Source organism: Festucalex cinctus, chromosome 12 (genome assembly GCF_051991245.1).
Source record: "Festucalex cinctus isolate MCC-2025b chromosome 12, RoL_Fcin_1.0, whole genome shotgun sequence".
NCBI lineage: Eukaryota > Metazoa > Chordata > Actinopteri > Syngnathiformes > Syngnathidae > Festucalex > Festucalex cinctus.
The window spans coordinates 26,240,756-26,258,509 of NC_135422.1; the positions used below are offsets into that span (position 1 = coordinate 26,240,756).

General features: G+C 45.4%; 1 protein-coding gene across 5 annotated transcripts in view; it reads right to left on the bottom strand.

The window, feature by feature from the left end:
- Window positions 1-17,754, bottom strand: part of dicer1 (dicer 1, ribonuclease type III) — a 419,383-nt gene that overhangs the window by 131,469 nt on the left and 270,160 nt on the right. For 2 of the 5 annotated variants that reach the window (XM_077540060.1, XM_077540064.1), the window contains one exon: window positions 9,253-9,358. The exons of 2 other annotated variants lie outside the window; for them this stretch is intronic. In XM_077540060.1, the coding sequence (XP_077396186.1) occupies window positions 9,253-9,358 (106 nt within the window). Of the gene's footprint in view, window positions 1-492; window positions 603-9,252; window positions 9,359-17,754 lie in introns of those variants that run through there. One more of the 5 variants, XM_077540062.1, reaches the window with a different exon arrangement.

A 17,754-nucleotide genomic window follows, 5' to 3' on the forward strand; every position in this document is an offset into this window, starting at 1 on the left:
TTATTATTATTATTTATTTTTATTTTGCTCTTCCTGTCTGCAAGCATCAGCTCTTATTGTTGCTGGAAATGTAAATTTCCCAGAGGAAATAAATCAATAAAGTCAAGTCTAATGCTACGTTCTCACCAAATCCGAAAAGGCGAACTGGAACGCTTCATTCGCGAGCGTTTCACCGCGTAGAGTTTTTTGGAACGATTGCTGCTCATTCGCGCTTTCGTGCGCACCGGAGCGAAGGAGGCGTGTCCCTTGGTGAACAAGGAAGTGGAGCACTTTAGCGAGTCAACAAAAAGTGAGCACCGCCAACTACTTCCACTTCTTTCCTGGGATTAAACAGCCGTGGCACTATTTCTCCTCTTTTGAGATACGTGATAGCACTTTCGCTTTTTTTAGTGGCAATCTGGCGGCCGGCATTTGTGCTAAAAATAGCTTTGGCATTAATAATAAGCACTGCTGCTAACTCGGTACAGTTCAAAAGCAAGTAAACAGACTTACCAGCACTTTCTTTATCCTCATGCTGTGCGGGCTGCCCTGTTGTTGCGCTCGGGGTGCCAATAGAGAGGACACTGTGTGTGACGTAGCTCGTACTCGAAGCCGATTGGTTACTGCGAGGCGAAACGCGGAAAAAGTTAAATTTTTTCAACTTCGACGAATATGCGAATGTGCGGATTTTCCTCACGAATGTTGGGATTTTCGTTGCTGCGCACCGCCTCCCAACGCGCGAAACGCGTCCTCCGTGCCGCCCCACGCACTTTCGTTCTGTTGTGCGAGAACTCCATTGACTACAATGCAAACGCGCCGCCGAATCGCCATCCCTCGCTTTTGGTGAGAACGCAGCAAAAGTCTAAATCTAAAAAAATTAGTGCCGTTAAAGGCACTTTAAGTTAACAAGATAACCCGATAATTTTGACACCCCTAATTAAAACTGACAAAAAACTTCAAATTATTGTTTTTTTTTTTATTATTAATTCAAAATAGTATGAAGTATACATCCATCCATCCATCTTCTTGACCGCTTACTCCTCACAAGGGTCGCGGGGGCGCTGGAGCCTATCCCAGCTGGCTTCAGGCAAGCAGGCGGGGTACACCCTGAACTGGATGCCAGCCAATCGCAGGGCACAGAGAGACATCCACACTCATCCACACCTAGGGACAATACAGAGCGCCCAATTAACCTGCCATGCATGTCTTTGGAATGTGGGAGGATACCGGAGTACCCGGAGAAGACCCACGCAGCAACGGGGAGAACATGCGAACTCCACCCAGGAAGGCCGGAGCCTGGACTCAAACCCGAGTCCTCAGAACTGGGAGGTGGACGTGCTAACCTTTCAGCCACCGTGCCGCCCGGATGTATACATGTTAATTATTATTTATTTATGTGCTGTATATATTTATGTATATACTGTATGTGCTTTCACATTGCATGCTATGTTCTTGAAGTACTGTATTTGACTGCATTTGATATCATCCGTTTTAAATATTGGTCGTGTCACTTCAATGACTCAAATAACGTTGCTTGAGTGTCGTGCATGTCTCTGCTCTTCTCCATTCTGCTCCCAACTAGTCGAATGCGTGATCAAATACTTTTTCTATACATAACTGTGATTTCCTACTGTGTGCCTGTTCCTTCTGAACCTTGTGGACCTTGAGTCCACAACAGTGTGAGTGAATTAGTGTAGCTTTTTCTCATGCTTTGTCGCAAAAAAAGATTTGCTCTCGTTACAAAACGTGAAATCGAAAACCACACGTGTGTTCATGTGTTTATTGAAAACATGCGTAGGCAGTGCTGTCATGTGGCTTCCACTCTGTGTGCACGCTCCCGCGGCATGTACTTTGGCACAATCCCTGTTAGTGAGGTGTAAGAAAAAAAGTTCCATATGACAATTAGGGCGTCGCGCTTCTCAAGGAGGAGTGCACGGCCAGCAAGCGAGACAATTAATAAGCTTAATTAGCTCGTCATGCTTCTCAACGAGGAGTGCACGGCCAGCGTGCGCTTCAGTTTTCAGTGCGTGAAGCCATCTTCCTGAGCCCTCTCGTAAACACGATGAAAGAGGCGTGCCAGAGGCGTATCAGTACAGTAGTCAGACGGGACAGCCATGCGTGTATGTATACCTGCCAGACGTGTATTTAGCCCATTTTTGGGGGTGATTCAGCACTCCCAAAGTGAGCAGGTGTGGGTATACTTATTGCCCCCCGGCTCGGCGCCTGTACGTTGGGGTTTACCCCGGTGGACGAGAGGGTAGCCTCCCTCCGCCTTCGGGTGGGGGGACGGGTCCTGACTGTTGTTTGTGCATATGCACCAAACAGCAGCTCAGAGTACCCACCCTTTTTGGAGTCCTTGGAGGGTGTGCTGGAGAGTGCTCCCTCTGGGGACTCCCTCGTTCTGCTGGGGGACTTCAACGCTCACGTGGGGAATGACAGTGAGACCTGGAGGGGCGTGATTGGGAGGAACGGCCCCCCTGATCGGAACCCGAGCGGTGTTCTGTTATTGGACTTCTGTGCTCGTCACAGTTTGTCCATAACGAACACCATGTTCAGGCATAAGGGTGTCCATATGTGCACTTGGCACCAGGACACCCTAGGCCGCAGTTCGATGATCAACTTTGTAGTCGTGTCATCGGATTTGCGGCCGCATGTTTTGGACACTCGGGTGAAGAGAGGGGCGGAGCTGTCAACTGATCACCACCTGGTGGTGTGTTGGCTCCGATGGTGGGGGAAGATGCCGGTCCGACCTGGCAGACCCAAACGTATTGTGAGGGTTTGCTGGGAACGTCTGGCGGAATCCCATGTCAGAAAGAGTTTCAATGCCCACCTCCGGCAGAGCTTCTCCCTTGTCTCGGGGGAGGCGGGGTACATTGAGTCCGAATGGGCCATGTTCCGCGCCTCCATTGTTGAGGCGGCCGATCGGAGCTGTGGTCGTAAGGTGGTCGGTGCCTGTCGTGGCGGCAATCCTCGAACCCGCTGGTGGACACCAGCGGTAAGGGATGCCGTCAAGCTGAAGAAGGAGTCCTATCGGGCCTTTTTGGCCTGTCGGACTCCGGAGGCAGCTGACAGGTACCGGATGGCCAAGCGGAACGCGGCTTCGGCGGTTGCTGAGGCAAAAACTCGGACATGGGAGGAGTTCGGTGAGGCCATGGAAAACGACTTCCGGACGGCTTCGAGGAAATTCTGGTCCACCATCCGGCGTCTCAGGAGAGGAAAGCAGTGCACCATTAACACTGTGTATAGTGGCGATGGGGTGCTGCTGACCTCGACTCGGGACGTCGTGAAGCGGTGGGGGGAATACTTCGAAGACCTCCTCAATTCCACCAACACGTCTTCCTTTGAGGAAGCAGAGTCTGGGGACTCTGGCGTGGGCTCTCCTATCTCTGGGGTCGAAGTCACTGAGGTGGTTGGAAAGCTCCTCGGTGGCAGGGCCCCGGGGGTGGATGAGATCCGCCCGGAGTTCCTAAAGACTCTGGATGTTGTGGGGCTGTCGTGGTTGACACGCCTCTGCAACATCGCGTGGACATCGGGGACAGTGCCTCTGGATTGGCAAACCGGGGTGGTGGTCCCCCTTTTTAAGAAGGGGGACCGGAGGGTGTGTTCCAACTACAGAGGGATCACACTCCTCAGCCTCCCTGGTAAGGTCTATTCAGGGGTGCTGGAGAAGAGGGTCCGTCGGGAGGTCGAATCTCGGATTCAGGAGGAGCAGTGTGGTTTTCGTCCTGGCCGTGGAACAGTGGACCAGCTCTACACCCTCCGCAGGATCCTCGAGGGTGCGTGGGAGTTCGCTCAACCAGTCCACATGTGTTTTGTGGATTTGGAGAAGGCGTTCGACCGTGTCCCTCGGGGAGTTCTGTGGGGGGTGCTTCGGGAGTACGGGGTGCCGGGCCCCTTGATACGGGCTGTTCGGTCCCTGTACGACCGTTGCCAGAGTTTGGTCCGCATTGCCGGCAGTAAGTCGGATTCGTTTCCTGTGGGGGTTGGACTCCGCCAAGGTTGCCCTTTGTCACCGATTCTGTTCATAACTTTTATGGACAGAATTTCTAGGCGCAGCCGAGGCGTGGAGGGGTTCCGGTTTGGTGGCCTCAGCATTGCATCTCTGCTCTTTGCAGATGATGTGGTGCTGTTGGCTTCATCAGGCCGGGGCCTCCAGCTCTCACTGGAGCGGTTCGCAGCCGAGTGTGAAGCGGCTGGGATGAGGATCAGCACCTCCAAATCCGAGACCATGGTCCTCAGTCGGAAAAGGGTGGAGTGTCGTCTTCAGGTCGGGGACGAGATCCTGCCCCAAGTGGAGGAGTTCAAGCATCTTGGGGTCTTGTTCACGAGTGAGGGTAGGATGGAGCGGGAGATCGACAGGCGGATCGGTGCAGCGTCTGCAGTGATGCGGACGCTGTATCGGTCCGTCGTGGTGAAGAAAGAGCTGAGCCAAAAGGCAAAGCTCTCGATTTACCGGTCGATCTACGTTCCGACCCTCACCTATGGTCACGAGCTGTGGGTCGTGACCGAAAGAACGAGATCCCGGATACAAGCGGCCGAAATGAGTTTCCTCCGCAGGGTGTCCGGGCTCTCCCTTAGAGATAGGGTGAGAAGCTCGGTCATCCGGGAGGGGCTCAGAGTCGAGCCGCTGCTCCTCCGCGTTGAGAGGAGCCAGCTGAGGTGGCTCGGGCATCTGGTTCGGATGCCTCCTGGACGCCTCCCTGGGGAGGTGTTTCGGGCATGTCCCACTGGCGGGAGGCCCCGGGGACGACCCAGGACACGCTGGAGAGACTATGTCTCTCGGCTGGCCTGGGAACGCCTTGGGATCCCGCCGGAGGAGCTGGTTGAAGTGGCTGGGGAGAGGGAAGTCTGGGTTTCCCTCCTGAAGCTGCTGCCCCCGCGACCCGACCCCGGATAAGCGGAAGAAGATGGATGGAGGGATGGATAAGCCGCGACTTTGTTCACACGCTTTTCCATCCTGCAGCTGATACAATGATGCGGCTAATATATGAATTTTTTATCCTGGACCGTAACAAGCATTTGTAGTCATAAAATTAATTAAATTAACACTGGAAGCGAGAGAATATTTGATCTTTTTCTCATTCTGTGTGGGAGGATTTCCCATCGAAAAATTGATTTATTTTCACATCGATATCTTTGGGGATCTATTTTGTACTGTGAATGAGGCCATTGGCGGAAGGATACATGAAAAGACTTAATTAGGTTCAAGCGTACATGTTCAGTGAGCATGTGTCCACTTTTTTTTTTTTCTTTTTTGTGTTTGTTTTAGAGCTTAACGAGCCACTTGAAGTTAATTGTTTGATTGACACTAATATGCGAAGAAGACGTGATCAGCAAGTGTGGGGAGGGAGAGAGAGAGAGAGAAGGGACGGTGACGTTCAATGAGGAAGGAACTTCAACCACCATTGGACATCGGGAGCTCTGGATGACACGTGGCGAACACAGCTATACCAAGACTGGGAGGCAGCACCGTCAGAGTTATGTTAGATTAGGGCTCTTGATGACTAAATAGATGATTTGAGCTCGGCCGTTATGTCGCTGTTATTCGTCCTTGCTTGGCGCCCTGCTATTTGTCCTTGCTTGGCGCCTTTCTATCTGTCTGGATTCTGACATACGTATCCAGTAAAAACCAGTTAAAGCCATCAGGCCACACTCGATCTTTCTGGCATCCAGTAAACAGTTCAACTGAGAAAATGCAGCCGTCTGGTTATTACTGTTAGAATAATATCGTGAGCATTAAGATACAAGAACCACTGCGAAGTTCTCACCCAGAACTTTACTGCTACGCCACAATTTATCAATGGATCGTGAATGCTAAATTCACAAATGATTTATATAAATATTGTGAGGACAAGCGAATCTGCGGGCGGATGGATGGATGGATGGATGGATGGATGGACGGACGGACGGACGGACGGACAGACGGACGGACGGACGGACGTGACCGGGCGGAGTCACATGACTAGTAGGAAATGCGGAAAAAAGTGTTTCCATTAAAATTTTTCGAGTACTTCCATTTCAGCAGTTCTCAAATCGCACCTCATGAAAGAGTATTCTAATGTCTAATGGAAAGGCACCTATTTAGGTGAAAAGCGCCACCCAGCCTATCAATTGTGTTTACTGGCTACTCACTCTGCTTCAATTGACTATTCTGAAATGGATTTGCCTTGACTTGTTGAGCAGATTGACCCACCCACTAACTTTGGTGGGCGAGCTTGACAGATAAAATAAATTCACGAAACACCGCAACACAGTGACCATTAAATAGAGAAATAAATAAATAAATGAATTAAAAAAAAAAAAAAAAAATATATATATATATATATATATATATATATATATATATATATATATATATATATATTAGGGGTGTGAATTGCCTAGTACCTGACGATTCGATTCGTATCACGATTCACAGGTCACGATTCGATTCGATACCGATTAATCCCGATACGAATTTATAAGTCGATTGTTGCGATTTTTTTTCATTCAAATTTAGAAAATACTAATCAGTAAGCTTGTAGAGTGTAATATTTATATGAAAATGTATTATTTATTTATCTGAAATTTCAGTCTTATAGAGGTTGTAATCTGTTTCATGGTTGAACAGCATTAAAATAAAATATTAAGGCTTAATGTTCCGTTCATATAACATTCTTCCATGCTCAAGGTGTGAATCCTAACCCGAAGTCAGACGTTTTGTTGAATATTTTTCCAATAAAAATGGAAGTTTAAAAATCGATTCACACACACAAAAAAAACAAACAAACAAAAAAAAAAGGCAATGATGATAAGACGAATCAGTAAGACTACCGAATGAACAATTCTGAGCTCTTAAAAAAAAAAAAAAAAAAAACATCGATTTTTTTTTATCGATTCGAGAATCGCGCGATGTAGTATCGCGATATATCGCCGAATCGATTTTTTTAACACCCCTAATATATATATATATATATATATATATATATATATATATATATATATATATATATATATATATATATATATACATATATATATGAAATCATAGTGAATTTAATTAATTAATGACACTTTTATTTAATTATTTAATGGTGTATTTATTTATTTAATGTTGGCACTTTTGGTCGGCCATTCTTGTATGCAATGTTTACTAATGTAATAATGTATCGTAAATACTAATTAATGGTTTGATCACTTGTCGATGTTGTCTATTTCATACAACGCCGGACATGCCGCTTCTTCATTAAGTAAAAAAAAAAAAAAAAAAAAAAAAAACGGCTGCCTGCATACATTGCAAAAACCGCCACAAATTTTCACTCATGCTCTTTTAAATGGGATGACATGAACATAAAAATGACCTATGAAAAAAGAAACTTGAAGATGAAAAATGGTCCTCTCAAAAGAGTCACAGTATGACAGCCCGCCCCAAAATTCACACGGGTTATATTGACTTGTAAATACAATAGTTTAGTGTCACTTGTGTATTACTTGGGGTGGGGGAAATAACAAACAAACAAACAAACAAAATATTTTCATTTTCTTCATGTGACCAATTTGAGACATCCATGATAAGTTATCAATAAAGCACTTTTCACAGGCCACATCAAATGGCAAATAATCTTTTAATTGACACAAAATTATGAAATCAAATTTCCCACTGTGGTAATATGACCTCATTTATACAAGAAAATACCACAAGGACCAACAATAAAATAAGCAAACTTTGGCTGATGCTTCAGAAGATGAATTGTCAGCTAAATGTGATCTTCAAAGTTCAGGCTGACTTCATCTCTTGAGAGGTCAAACTTTCAAATGTTTAAAGGGTTCAAATCTCGGACGATGACCTTGCCTGCTATTGGAATTGACTTTCCACTAATATTTGAAGAGTTCCTGAAATTTTCAGGTTTCAGGCAAGGTACTGGTTGCTATGGACATTTGAAAGATGCAAGTAGCAAAATTTTAAAGCTTTTCTTCTCAAAACTAGCGATTTCAACATTCCAACATCAAAACTGCTCTAACATTTTTCAGCTACATCCATGTATGATATATCATTTTAAGGGGAATTAAGTGCAGAATTCGAATATATCAGTGTCTCAATTTGGATTTTTTTTGGCACATGAGGACCATTTTGTCAGTCACATATATAAATAAGGGATGTTTTGATTAGGGTTTTGTACTGCCAATACAGATACCGATCACCCATGAGTAAGATCGGCCGATACTGATGCCGAACACATTGATTATCTGGGGGTTTTTTTTCAATGTATTTATCATGAATGCCAATGGTTATATTATTTGAAAAAAAACAAAACAACAACAACAACAAAAAAATGATCATATTAAGTTTAGACAGAACATTTACTTTTTAAAGAGAATTAATACAAAAACACTTGCTGGTGCAATGCTATACTATTCAGTCAAAATAACTGAAAAACTTACATTTACCAGCTTTTAGTGCACAATCTTTAACAGATTGACATAATCAGCTGTCTCAACAGACTTAATAATGCAAAAAGTCAAAAAAATAATATGCCACGTAAATATGGGTATGAGTTTGTGTTGGTCAGCGTGGGCTGGGTTAGCTGCCGTTTTGGTTTTGCCGCTGCGTCCACCTTTATGTTAGTCAATGTAGTGAGCCTCGTAAATTCGCCATATTTCTCCAAATGTTTGCTCTTCAAATGCAGGATGAAATTAGTGGTGTTGAAATTTTTAACCATCCTAGCCACCCTTTGCTTTGATTACTGCTTTGCACACTATTGGCATTCTCATCTCTGGGAACTCCTTCAATACTGTTGGAAAACAATTTCAGGTTACTACTCTTGAAGCTCATCGAGGGAATGCCAAGAGTGTGCAAAAAAAAAATCAGCGCAAAGAGTGACTATTTTGAAGAAACTAGAATATATGTTTTCAATTATTTCACCTTTTTAAAGTACATAACTCCTCGTGTTGATTCATAGTTTTGATACCTTGAGTGAGAATCAAGAAAGTGATGACAATAAAGAAATGCGAGTTACGCTTCTACTGAGCCATAAAGACGACACCACACAGTTCCCATCCTAATTACTTATTAACTTTATACTATAGTGTAATAATAAGAAAATAACGTAGCATAAATAATGAATACAGTAAATCCAGGCAGCACAGGTGGGCAGGAGCGATAATGATCTCTGAAAAAAACACGAAATAGCGAGGTACAACAAAAGATAAACCCCGTGATGTATGAATTTTGATCCCAAATACAAATCCACAATATAGTGAATCTGCAAAAGATATATGGGGTACAAACATTACCTGTTTGTTCTGGAGACTTTCCCATTTTGCTTTCCTCTTCTCTGCACTGCTGAGTGGCAGTGCTTTGCCTTTTTGGTTCAGGTGACGAGGTGTTAAGAGATTCAGTCTGTGAGCAGAAAACTAATACTGTATAAACTCAAACAATGGTATTAATACATGATGAGAACAGATGCACAAAAAATGCACCTCTGGAGAATGGAGAATTTGTACAGTTTCAGTAATCAACAACTATGAACACACACACACACACACACACACACACCCACACACACACACACATATATATATATATATATATATATATATATATATATATATATATATATATATATATATATATATATATATATATATATATATATATATATATATATATATATATATAAATTAGAGAAATGTAGCCGCGAGGGGGCACGCGCCTGTGTCTTCTTGTGCCGGTCCCAAGCCCGGATAAATACAGAGGGTTCTGCAGGAAGGGCATCCGACGTAAAACTTTGGCCAAACCAAACATGCAAATCAAATATATGACTTCCATACCAGATCGGTCATGGAAACAACGCTCGCCATCGGTGCTGTTGACCTACAGGGTACCGGTGGAAATTGGACTCCTATTGGTCGAAGAAGGAGAGGAGGAAGGTGTGTTCATAGGAAGAAAGAAAAGAGGAACACCACGAGTCTAGAACTGAGAGTAGGGACTTTGAATGTTGGAAGTATGACAGGAAAAGGTAGAGAGCTGGTTGACATGATGCAGAGGAGGAAGGTGGACATGCTGTGCGGTCAGGAGACCAGGTGGAAAGGGAGCAAAGCTAGAAGTTTAGGAGCTGGTTTCAAACTGTTCTATCATGGTTTAAATAGGAAGAGAAATGAATTAGGAGTTATTGTGAAGGAGGAGTTTGTTAAGAACATCCTGGAGGTAAAAAGAGTGTCAGACAGAGTAATGAGCCTGAAGCTAGGAATCAAAAGTGTGATGATCAATGTTGTTAGTGGGTATGCGCCACAGGTAGGATGTGAGCTGGAGGAGAAGGAGAACTTTTGGTTGGACCTTGATGAAATGATGCAGAGCATCCCTAGAAGTGAGTGTTGTCATTGGTGCAAACTTCAATGGACATGTTGGTGCAGGAAACAGAGGAGATGAGGAGGTGATGGGCAGGTTTGGTATCCAGGAGAGGAACGCAGAAGGACAGATGGTGGTTGATTTTGCAAAAAGGATGGAAATGGCTGTCGTGAATACTTTCTTCCAGAAGAGGCAGGAGCATAGGGTGACCTACAAGAGTGGAGGTAGAAGTACACAGGTAGACTACATCTTGTGTAGACTGTGTAATCTGAAGGAGATCAGCGACTACAAAGTAGTGGTAGGTGAGAGTGTAGCCAGACAGCATAGGATGGTTGTGTGTAGGATTACTCTGGTGGTGAGGAAGACAAAGAGAGCAAAGGCAGAACAGAAGACAACATGGTGGAAGCTGAAAAAGGAAGATTGTTGTATGACTTTCAGGAAGGAGTTGAGAAAGGCTCTGGATGGTGAGGATGTGCTCCCAGATGACTGGACAACTACAGCAAATGTGATCAGGAAGACAGGTAGGATAGCCCTTGGTGTGTCATCTGGAAGGAAAGGAGATAAGGAGACTTGGTGGTGGAATGAGGAGGTGGAGAAGTGGATCCAGAGAGGTTAGCTAAGAAGAAGTGGGACAGGGAAATACGGCGTAAGGCGAAAGTAGAAGTGGCAAAGGCCAAACAAGGGGTTTACGATGACTTGTATGCTAGGTTGGACAGCAAGGAGGGAGAGACTAATCTATACAGGTTGGCAAGGCAAACAGACAGAGATGGGAAGGACATGCAGCATGGTAGGGTAATAAAGGATAGGGATGGAAGAGTGTTGACAGATGCCAGCGGTGTGATGAAGGAAGATGGAAAGAGTACTTTGAAAAGCTGATGAATGAGGAAAATGAGAGAGAACAAAGAGTAGAAGGGGTGACTGTTGTGGACCAGGAAGTAGCAAAGATTAGTAAGGATGAAGTGAGAAGGGCTTTGAAGAGGGTGAAGTGTGGAAAGGCACTCGGTCCTGATGATATAGCTGTGGAGGTATGGAAGTGTCTAGGAGAGGTAGCAGTAGAACTTCTGGAATTACAGGAATTGAGCTATGAATTTTTGAATGTCCAATTTTGGCCCAATTTTGCATATTCATTGTGGTCATACTTTTCCACCCTTTGCAAACAGTTTTCATCCGATTGACTTCAAACTTGGCATGTATCATCTCAAGGCCTGAGACAACAACTGGGCAAAAAATCTTGACTTTTCGCAATACTATATGACGGGGCATCAAAAATTGCCTATAAACTTTAATTTGTCCAGAAACAGCAAATGCTTAATAACTCCCATGTACAAGCTCCAAAAAATCTCAAATTTCTCATGCAACTTAATAGTCAGGACCTGAAAACATCTATATGATAAAATTCAGTTGTATATATGTGTGTATATATATATATATATGTATACCCTCTGTGAGCCGGCACCTTACCGTGGTGGAGGGGTTTGCGTGTCCCAATGATCCTCGGGGCTTTATGCCCCTGGCAGGGTCACCCATGGCAAACAGGTCCGAGGTGAGGGGCCAGACTAAGCACGGCTCAGAAGACGCCTTATGATGTATAAAAACTTTGGAGACACGTTTCCCTCGCCCGGACGTGGGTCACCGGGGCCCCCCTCTGGAGCCAGGCCTGGAGGCGGGGCTCGCTGGCGAGCGCCTGGTGGCTGGGCCTGCACCCATGGGGCCCGGCCGGCACAGCCCGAAGAGGCAACGTGGGTCCCCCTTCCCACAGGCTCACCACCGGTGGGAGGGGCCAAAGGGGTCGGTTGCAGTGCAGGCTGGGTGGCAGCCAAGGGAGGAGACCTTGGCGGACCGACCCCCGGCTACAGAAGGTGGCTCTTGGGACATGGAATGTCACCTCTCTGGCAGGGAAGGAGCCCGAGCTGGTGTGTGAGGCCGAGAAGTTCCGACTAGATATAGTCGGACTCTCCTCCACACACGGCTTGGGCTCTGGTTCCAGTCCTCTCAAGTGGGGTTGTACTGTCTTCCACTCTGGAGTTGCACACGGTGAGAGGCGCAGAGCAGGTGTGGGCATACTTATTGCCCCCCAGCTCGGCGCCTGTACGTTGGGGTTTACCCCGGTGGACGAGAGCGTAGCCTCCCTCCGCCTTCGGGTGGGGGGACGGGTCCTGACTGTTGTTTGTGCATATGCACCAAACAGCAGTTCAGAGTTCCCACCCTTTTTGGAGTCCTTGGAGGGTGTGCTGGAGAGCGCTCCCCCTGGGGACTCCCTCGTCTTGCTGGGGGACTTCAACGCTCACGTGGGCAATGACAGTGAGACCTGGAGGGGCGTGATTGGGAGGAACGGCCCCCCCGATCGGAACCCAAGCGGTGTTCTGTTATTGGACTTCTGTGCTCGTCACGGATTGTCCATAACGAACACCATGTTCAAACATAAGGGTGTCCATATGTGCACTTGGCACCAGGACACCCTATGCCGCAGTTCGATGATCAAGTTTGTCGTGTCGTCGGATTTGCGGCCGCATGTTTTGGACACTCGGGTGAAGAGAGGGGCGGAGCTGTCAACTGATCACCACCTGGTGGTGTGTTGGCTCCGATGGTAGGGGAAGATGCCGGTCCGACCTGGCAGACCCAAACGTATTGTGAGGGTTTGCTGGGAACGTCTGGCGGAATCCCCTGAGCTTCAATGCCCACCTCCGGCAGAGCTTCTCGCTTGTCCCGGGGGAGGCGTGGGACATTGAGTCCGAATGGGCCATGTTCCGTGCCTCCATTGTTGAGGAGGCCGATCGGAGCTGTGGCCGTAAGGTGGTCGGTGCCTGTCGCGGCGGCAATCCTCGAACCCGCTGGTGGACACCAGCGGTAAGGGATGCCGTCAAGCTGAAGAAGGAGTCCTATCGGGCCTTTTTGGCCTGTGGAACTCCGGAGGCGGCTGACAGATACCGGTGGTCCAAGCGGAAAGCGGCTTCGGCGGTTGCTGAGGCAAAAACTCGGACATGGGAGGAGTTCGGTGAGGCCTTGGAAAACGACTTCCGGACGGCTTCGAGGAAATTCTGGTCCACCATCCGGCGTCTCAGGAGAGGAAAAGCAGTGCACCATTCGTACTGTGTATAGTGGCGATGGGGTGCTGCTGACCTCGACTCGGGACGTCGTGAATCGGTGGGGGGAATACTTCGAAGACCTCCTCAATTCCACCGACGGGTCTTCCTTTGAGGAAGCAGAGTCTGGGGACTCTGGGGTGGGCTCTTCTATCTCTGGGTTCGAAGTCACTGAGGTGGTTGGAAAGCTCCTCGGTGGCAGGGCCCCGGGGGTGGATGAGATCCGCCCGGAATTCCTAAAGACTCTGGATGTTGTGGGGCTGTCATGGTTGACACGCCTCTACAGCATCGCGTGGACATCAGGGACAGTGCCTCTGGATTGGCAGACCGGGGTGGTGGTCCCCCTTTTTAAGAAGGCGGACCTGAGGGTGTGTTCCAACTATAGAGGGATCACACTCCTCAGCCTCCCTGGTAAGGTCGATTCAGGGGTGCTGGAGAGGAGGCCCCGGGGACGACACGCTGGAGAGACTATGTCTCTCGGCTGGCCTGGGAAAGCCTTGGGATCCCACGGGAGGAGCTGGTTGAAGTGGCTGGGGAGAGGGAAGTCTGGGTTTCCCTCCTAAAACTGCTGCCCCCGCGACTCGACCTCGGATAAGCGGAAGAAGATGGATGGATATTACACACATATATATATATATATATATATATATATATATATATATATATATATATATATATATATTAGGGGTGGGAATCTCTGACATGAGGCCGATTTGATATGTATCTCGATACACAGGTTTTGATTCGATTGAAAAACGATTATCTTTCAGAACAGAACGGTTCGATACGGTTCGATTAAGTTTGGGAACGATACAATTTTCGATTCCATACGATTCATTTCAATATTCAAAACTTATAGTGGCATTTGTTGCTTGTATACATTAATCTTAAAGCACCGCAAATTTTTACAGTATCTACAAATGTGTTAAAAAAAACAACAACAAAAAGTCTTCTATATTTTTATATATTGAATCAATTATTTAAATAGACCGCAACAAAGGGCTGGGCGATATGACTGAAAAATGTATCAGTTTAAATATTTATTAGTCGTTTATTGACAGTTATAATTGTTTGTTAGTTTTTTTTTTTATTCAAAATAAGGATCAGGAAAACAAAAGGCTGATAATTCAATTTGAAATATAAATATTTAACCTTTAAAAAGACACCAATACAATTAAACAGAATATGTGCACAGTGTGAAGTATTTCAGAAACATAAATTTAAGACATGAAATAAACCTACTGTCCAACCAAAAGAAATATGAAGCCACCTTATGGAACAATAAATCTAGCTTACACATTTTAAGCACTTAATATATCCAAAAATATTTCCAAGGTTGTTGTTTTTTTTGGGGGAGTCGTTCATTTTGAGTTTGATGACGTAATTGCGGGCACGTCTCATCTGCTGCTCATGCTAGTTGTGTACATTGACAGGGAGCCACAAACTGAGAAATGAGATACTTGCAGTGTGCTTTTAGCTTAGCTGGTGTGTTGGCTGTGGGACATAGCTGTGTCGTTTGAATCCATGCATTGGATCGTCACGGGAGTTATTCTTTTGGCTCGCGCGCAGTACCAACGCCGGGACATACAAGTGCACCGAGAGGACTCGATAGCCATGGGAAATACCGAGATGTACGAATACCGAGATGGCACGGGCTTCTATGTCTTCAATTGCATGTTGTCACTCGTTGTGCGCGACTGTGTGCGCGCTCGAGCATGCACAGTATCTCGTGCCGTGTCGCGAGCCCGGCGTTGACGGTGGGCGTCCCCCCCCCCCCCCCCCCAAAAAAGGTGCGTAACGTCTTTGCATTATGTTTACAACATCCGGGGAATGAAGCGTCTCTGAGCGCTACTTTGCTAGCTCTCTGTAAACACGGAAGTAGCTTGAATAGCGATGCTACTGAAACGTAAACAAAACAAGTAGAGCATGGTGCAGAACTCTTGCTATTGTTATGAAAACCATAAAGTCTCACTCGCAACCGATTCACAGCCACGCGATATCCGGTCCACAGCTTTACAAGCAATGTATCTAAGGATTCCCGGCGGATTTTGGATCGGTTGACGAGTCTGCTACCGATACGTTCGTTTAGTTCCCCTTGACGAACGATGGTTCGGTCGAATCGGTTTTTTGTCCCACCCCTAATATATATATATATATATATATATATATATATATATATATATATATGTGTACAGTGATACCTCGGCTGACGAACGCTTTAGCTCACGAACTTTTCGCCTCACGAACATTAAATTCGCGAGAATTTAGTCTCTGCTGACGAACTACTTTTCGGCGGACGAACCAAACCACGTGGTCGAACAGCACCACGGTGGCGGCCACGAGAAGCTGACGCACGCTCACGGCGTCCTAGTTCGTCACCCCCTTTCTTTTAGTGCGGACGCGGTTTGTGTTTGATAGACATTTTGAGTGTACTTTTGCTATTATGGGACCGAAAAAGACCCCACCACAGGCTAGTGTTAAGCCTAATGCTTACCAGCGAGGGACGGCGATTCGGCGGCGCGTTTGCATTGTAGTCAGTGGAGTTCGCGCCACTAAAAAAAGCGAAACTGCCATCACGTACCTCAAAAAAAGGAGAAAATCGTGCCACGGCTGTTTAGTCCCAGGAAAGAGGTGAAAGTAGTTGGCGGTGCTCACTTTTTGTTAACTCGCTAAAGTGCTCCACTTCCTTGTCACCAAGGGACACACCTCCTCCGCTCCGGTGAGCACGAAAGTGCGAATGAGCGACAACCGTTCCATAAACACTCTACGCGGTGAAACGCTCGCGAATGAAGTAAGTCTACCATTGCTACTATCCTTAAGAACTACCATCACAAAGTAAAATAAAACGACTTTATTATACAGTACAATTTATTTCTTTAATTACAATACAATAGCACATTTATTATACATAAAATAAGGTCTATTTTTGTGTAGTTTTAAGGCTTATTTAGTAGAAAATTATGTTTTATAGGGACCTGGGAACGGATTATTCTCATTTTAATGGTTTCTTATGGGAAATAAATGTTCGGAAGAAGAACTTTTCGGCTTACATACACTCTCTGGGAACCAATTAAGTTCGTGAGCCGAGGTATCACTGTATATATATATATATATATATATATATATATATATATAAAGCACCACCTAGTGGTGACAATAAATGTCATACTTTACATTTTTAGCTACTGTGCCGAGCTCATTGAAGGTATCCAGTTGGAAAATTGGTCTTCCTTAAGATGTTGATCATGCCCCACACCGAATATTGTAAATTTTTGCCAAAGGGTGTGGCCATTACGGTGCCACAAAGTCTGATGATTTTTCGTCTTTTTTCGTCTTCAACATTTTCCTCCAACCACGTTAACTGGACCTACCTCATATTTGCTCAGATGAGGGTTTCGGCCTTCATGATGTCACAACACAAAGTTTGTGAGTTTTCGCTAATCGCTGTGGCCGTGGCTAAGTGATGTTCGCCAAGAAAACAACGCCAATTTTGAGGGCCTAAACCGCCACAGAAACACATGAAACTTGGCACACACATCTGGCCTGGCAAACTGAGCAATATTTTATCGTTGATTGTGCTATTTTTACAAAAATGACTCAATAGCTCCTCCTAGAAATTTTTAACAAAGCAGCCCCGGTTGTACGTTTAAGCAAGATCTACGAAGATTTTTAGGCGTATGAGGGAGCCCAAGACCTACAAATAAGCTAAAATGAACAGGAAGTGAGCTACGAATTTTTCAATGTCCCATTTTTGTCTATTTTTGCACATTTACAGGGGGCATACTTTTGTCCACTTTTCCTACACATTTCATCTAATTTGCTTCCAACTGAACCTAGACCATGTCAAGACCTGAGCCAAAGACAGGGAAAAAATCTTGACTTTTCGAAATACTATATGATGAGGGCGGGGCAATAAATTTTGTGTTTCGCAATGAAAAAGTATATGCTTAATAACTGCCCGGTACATGCTTCTAAAAAATCCCAAACTTGACATGTATGTTTGTAGTCAAGGACTGAAGGTATCTCTTGACCAACATTTAGTTAGAAATACAGCGCCACCTAGCCCTTGAGGCATAAAAAATACCCCACATACGGAACCTTGTACAAAATTTGTAAACTCATTGTAAGTGTGTTAACTAATTAATTTATGAATATTCTTTTACTTTCCACCACTCAAAATGTTCAGTGGCATCAGACCTATCCAAACGTGCTTTTTTATTTTGTTTTATTTATTTTTGATAGCCTCTATGGACAATAAAAGCAATGTTGTGCAATGAATACAACGAACGATGATGTGTATATATACTTTTATAAAAAATACCAATCAGAGCAACTCATTGCCTAAAAATAAAAAAGGATGCTGAT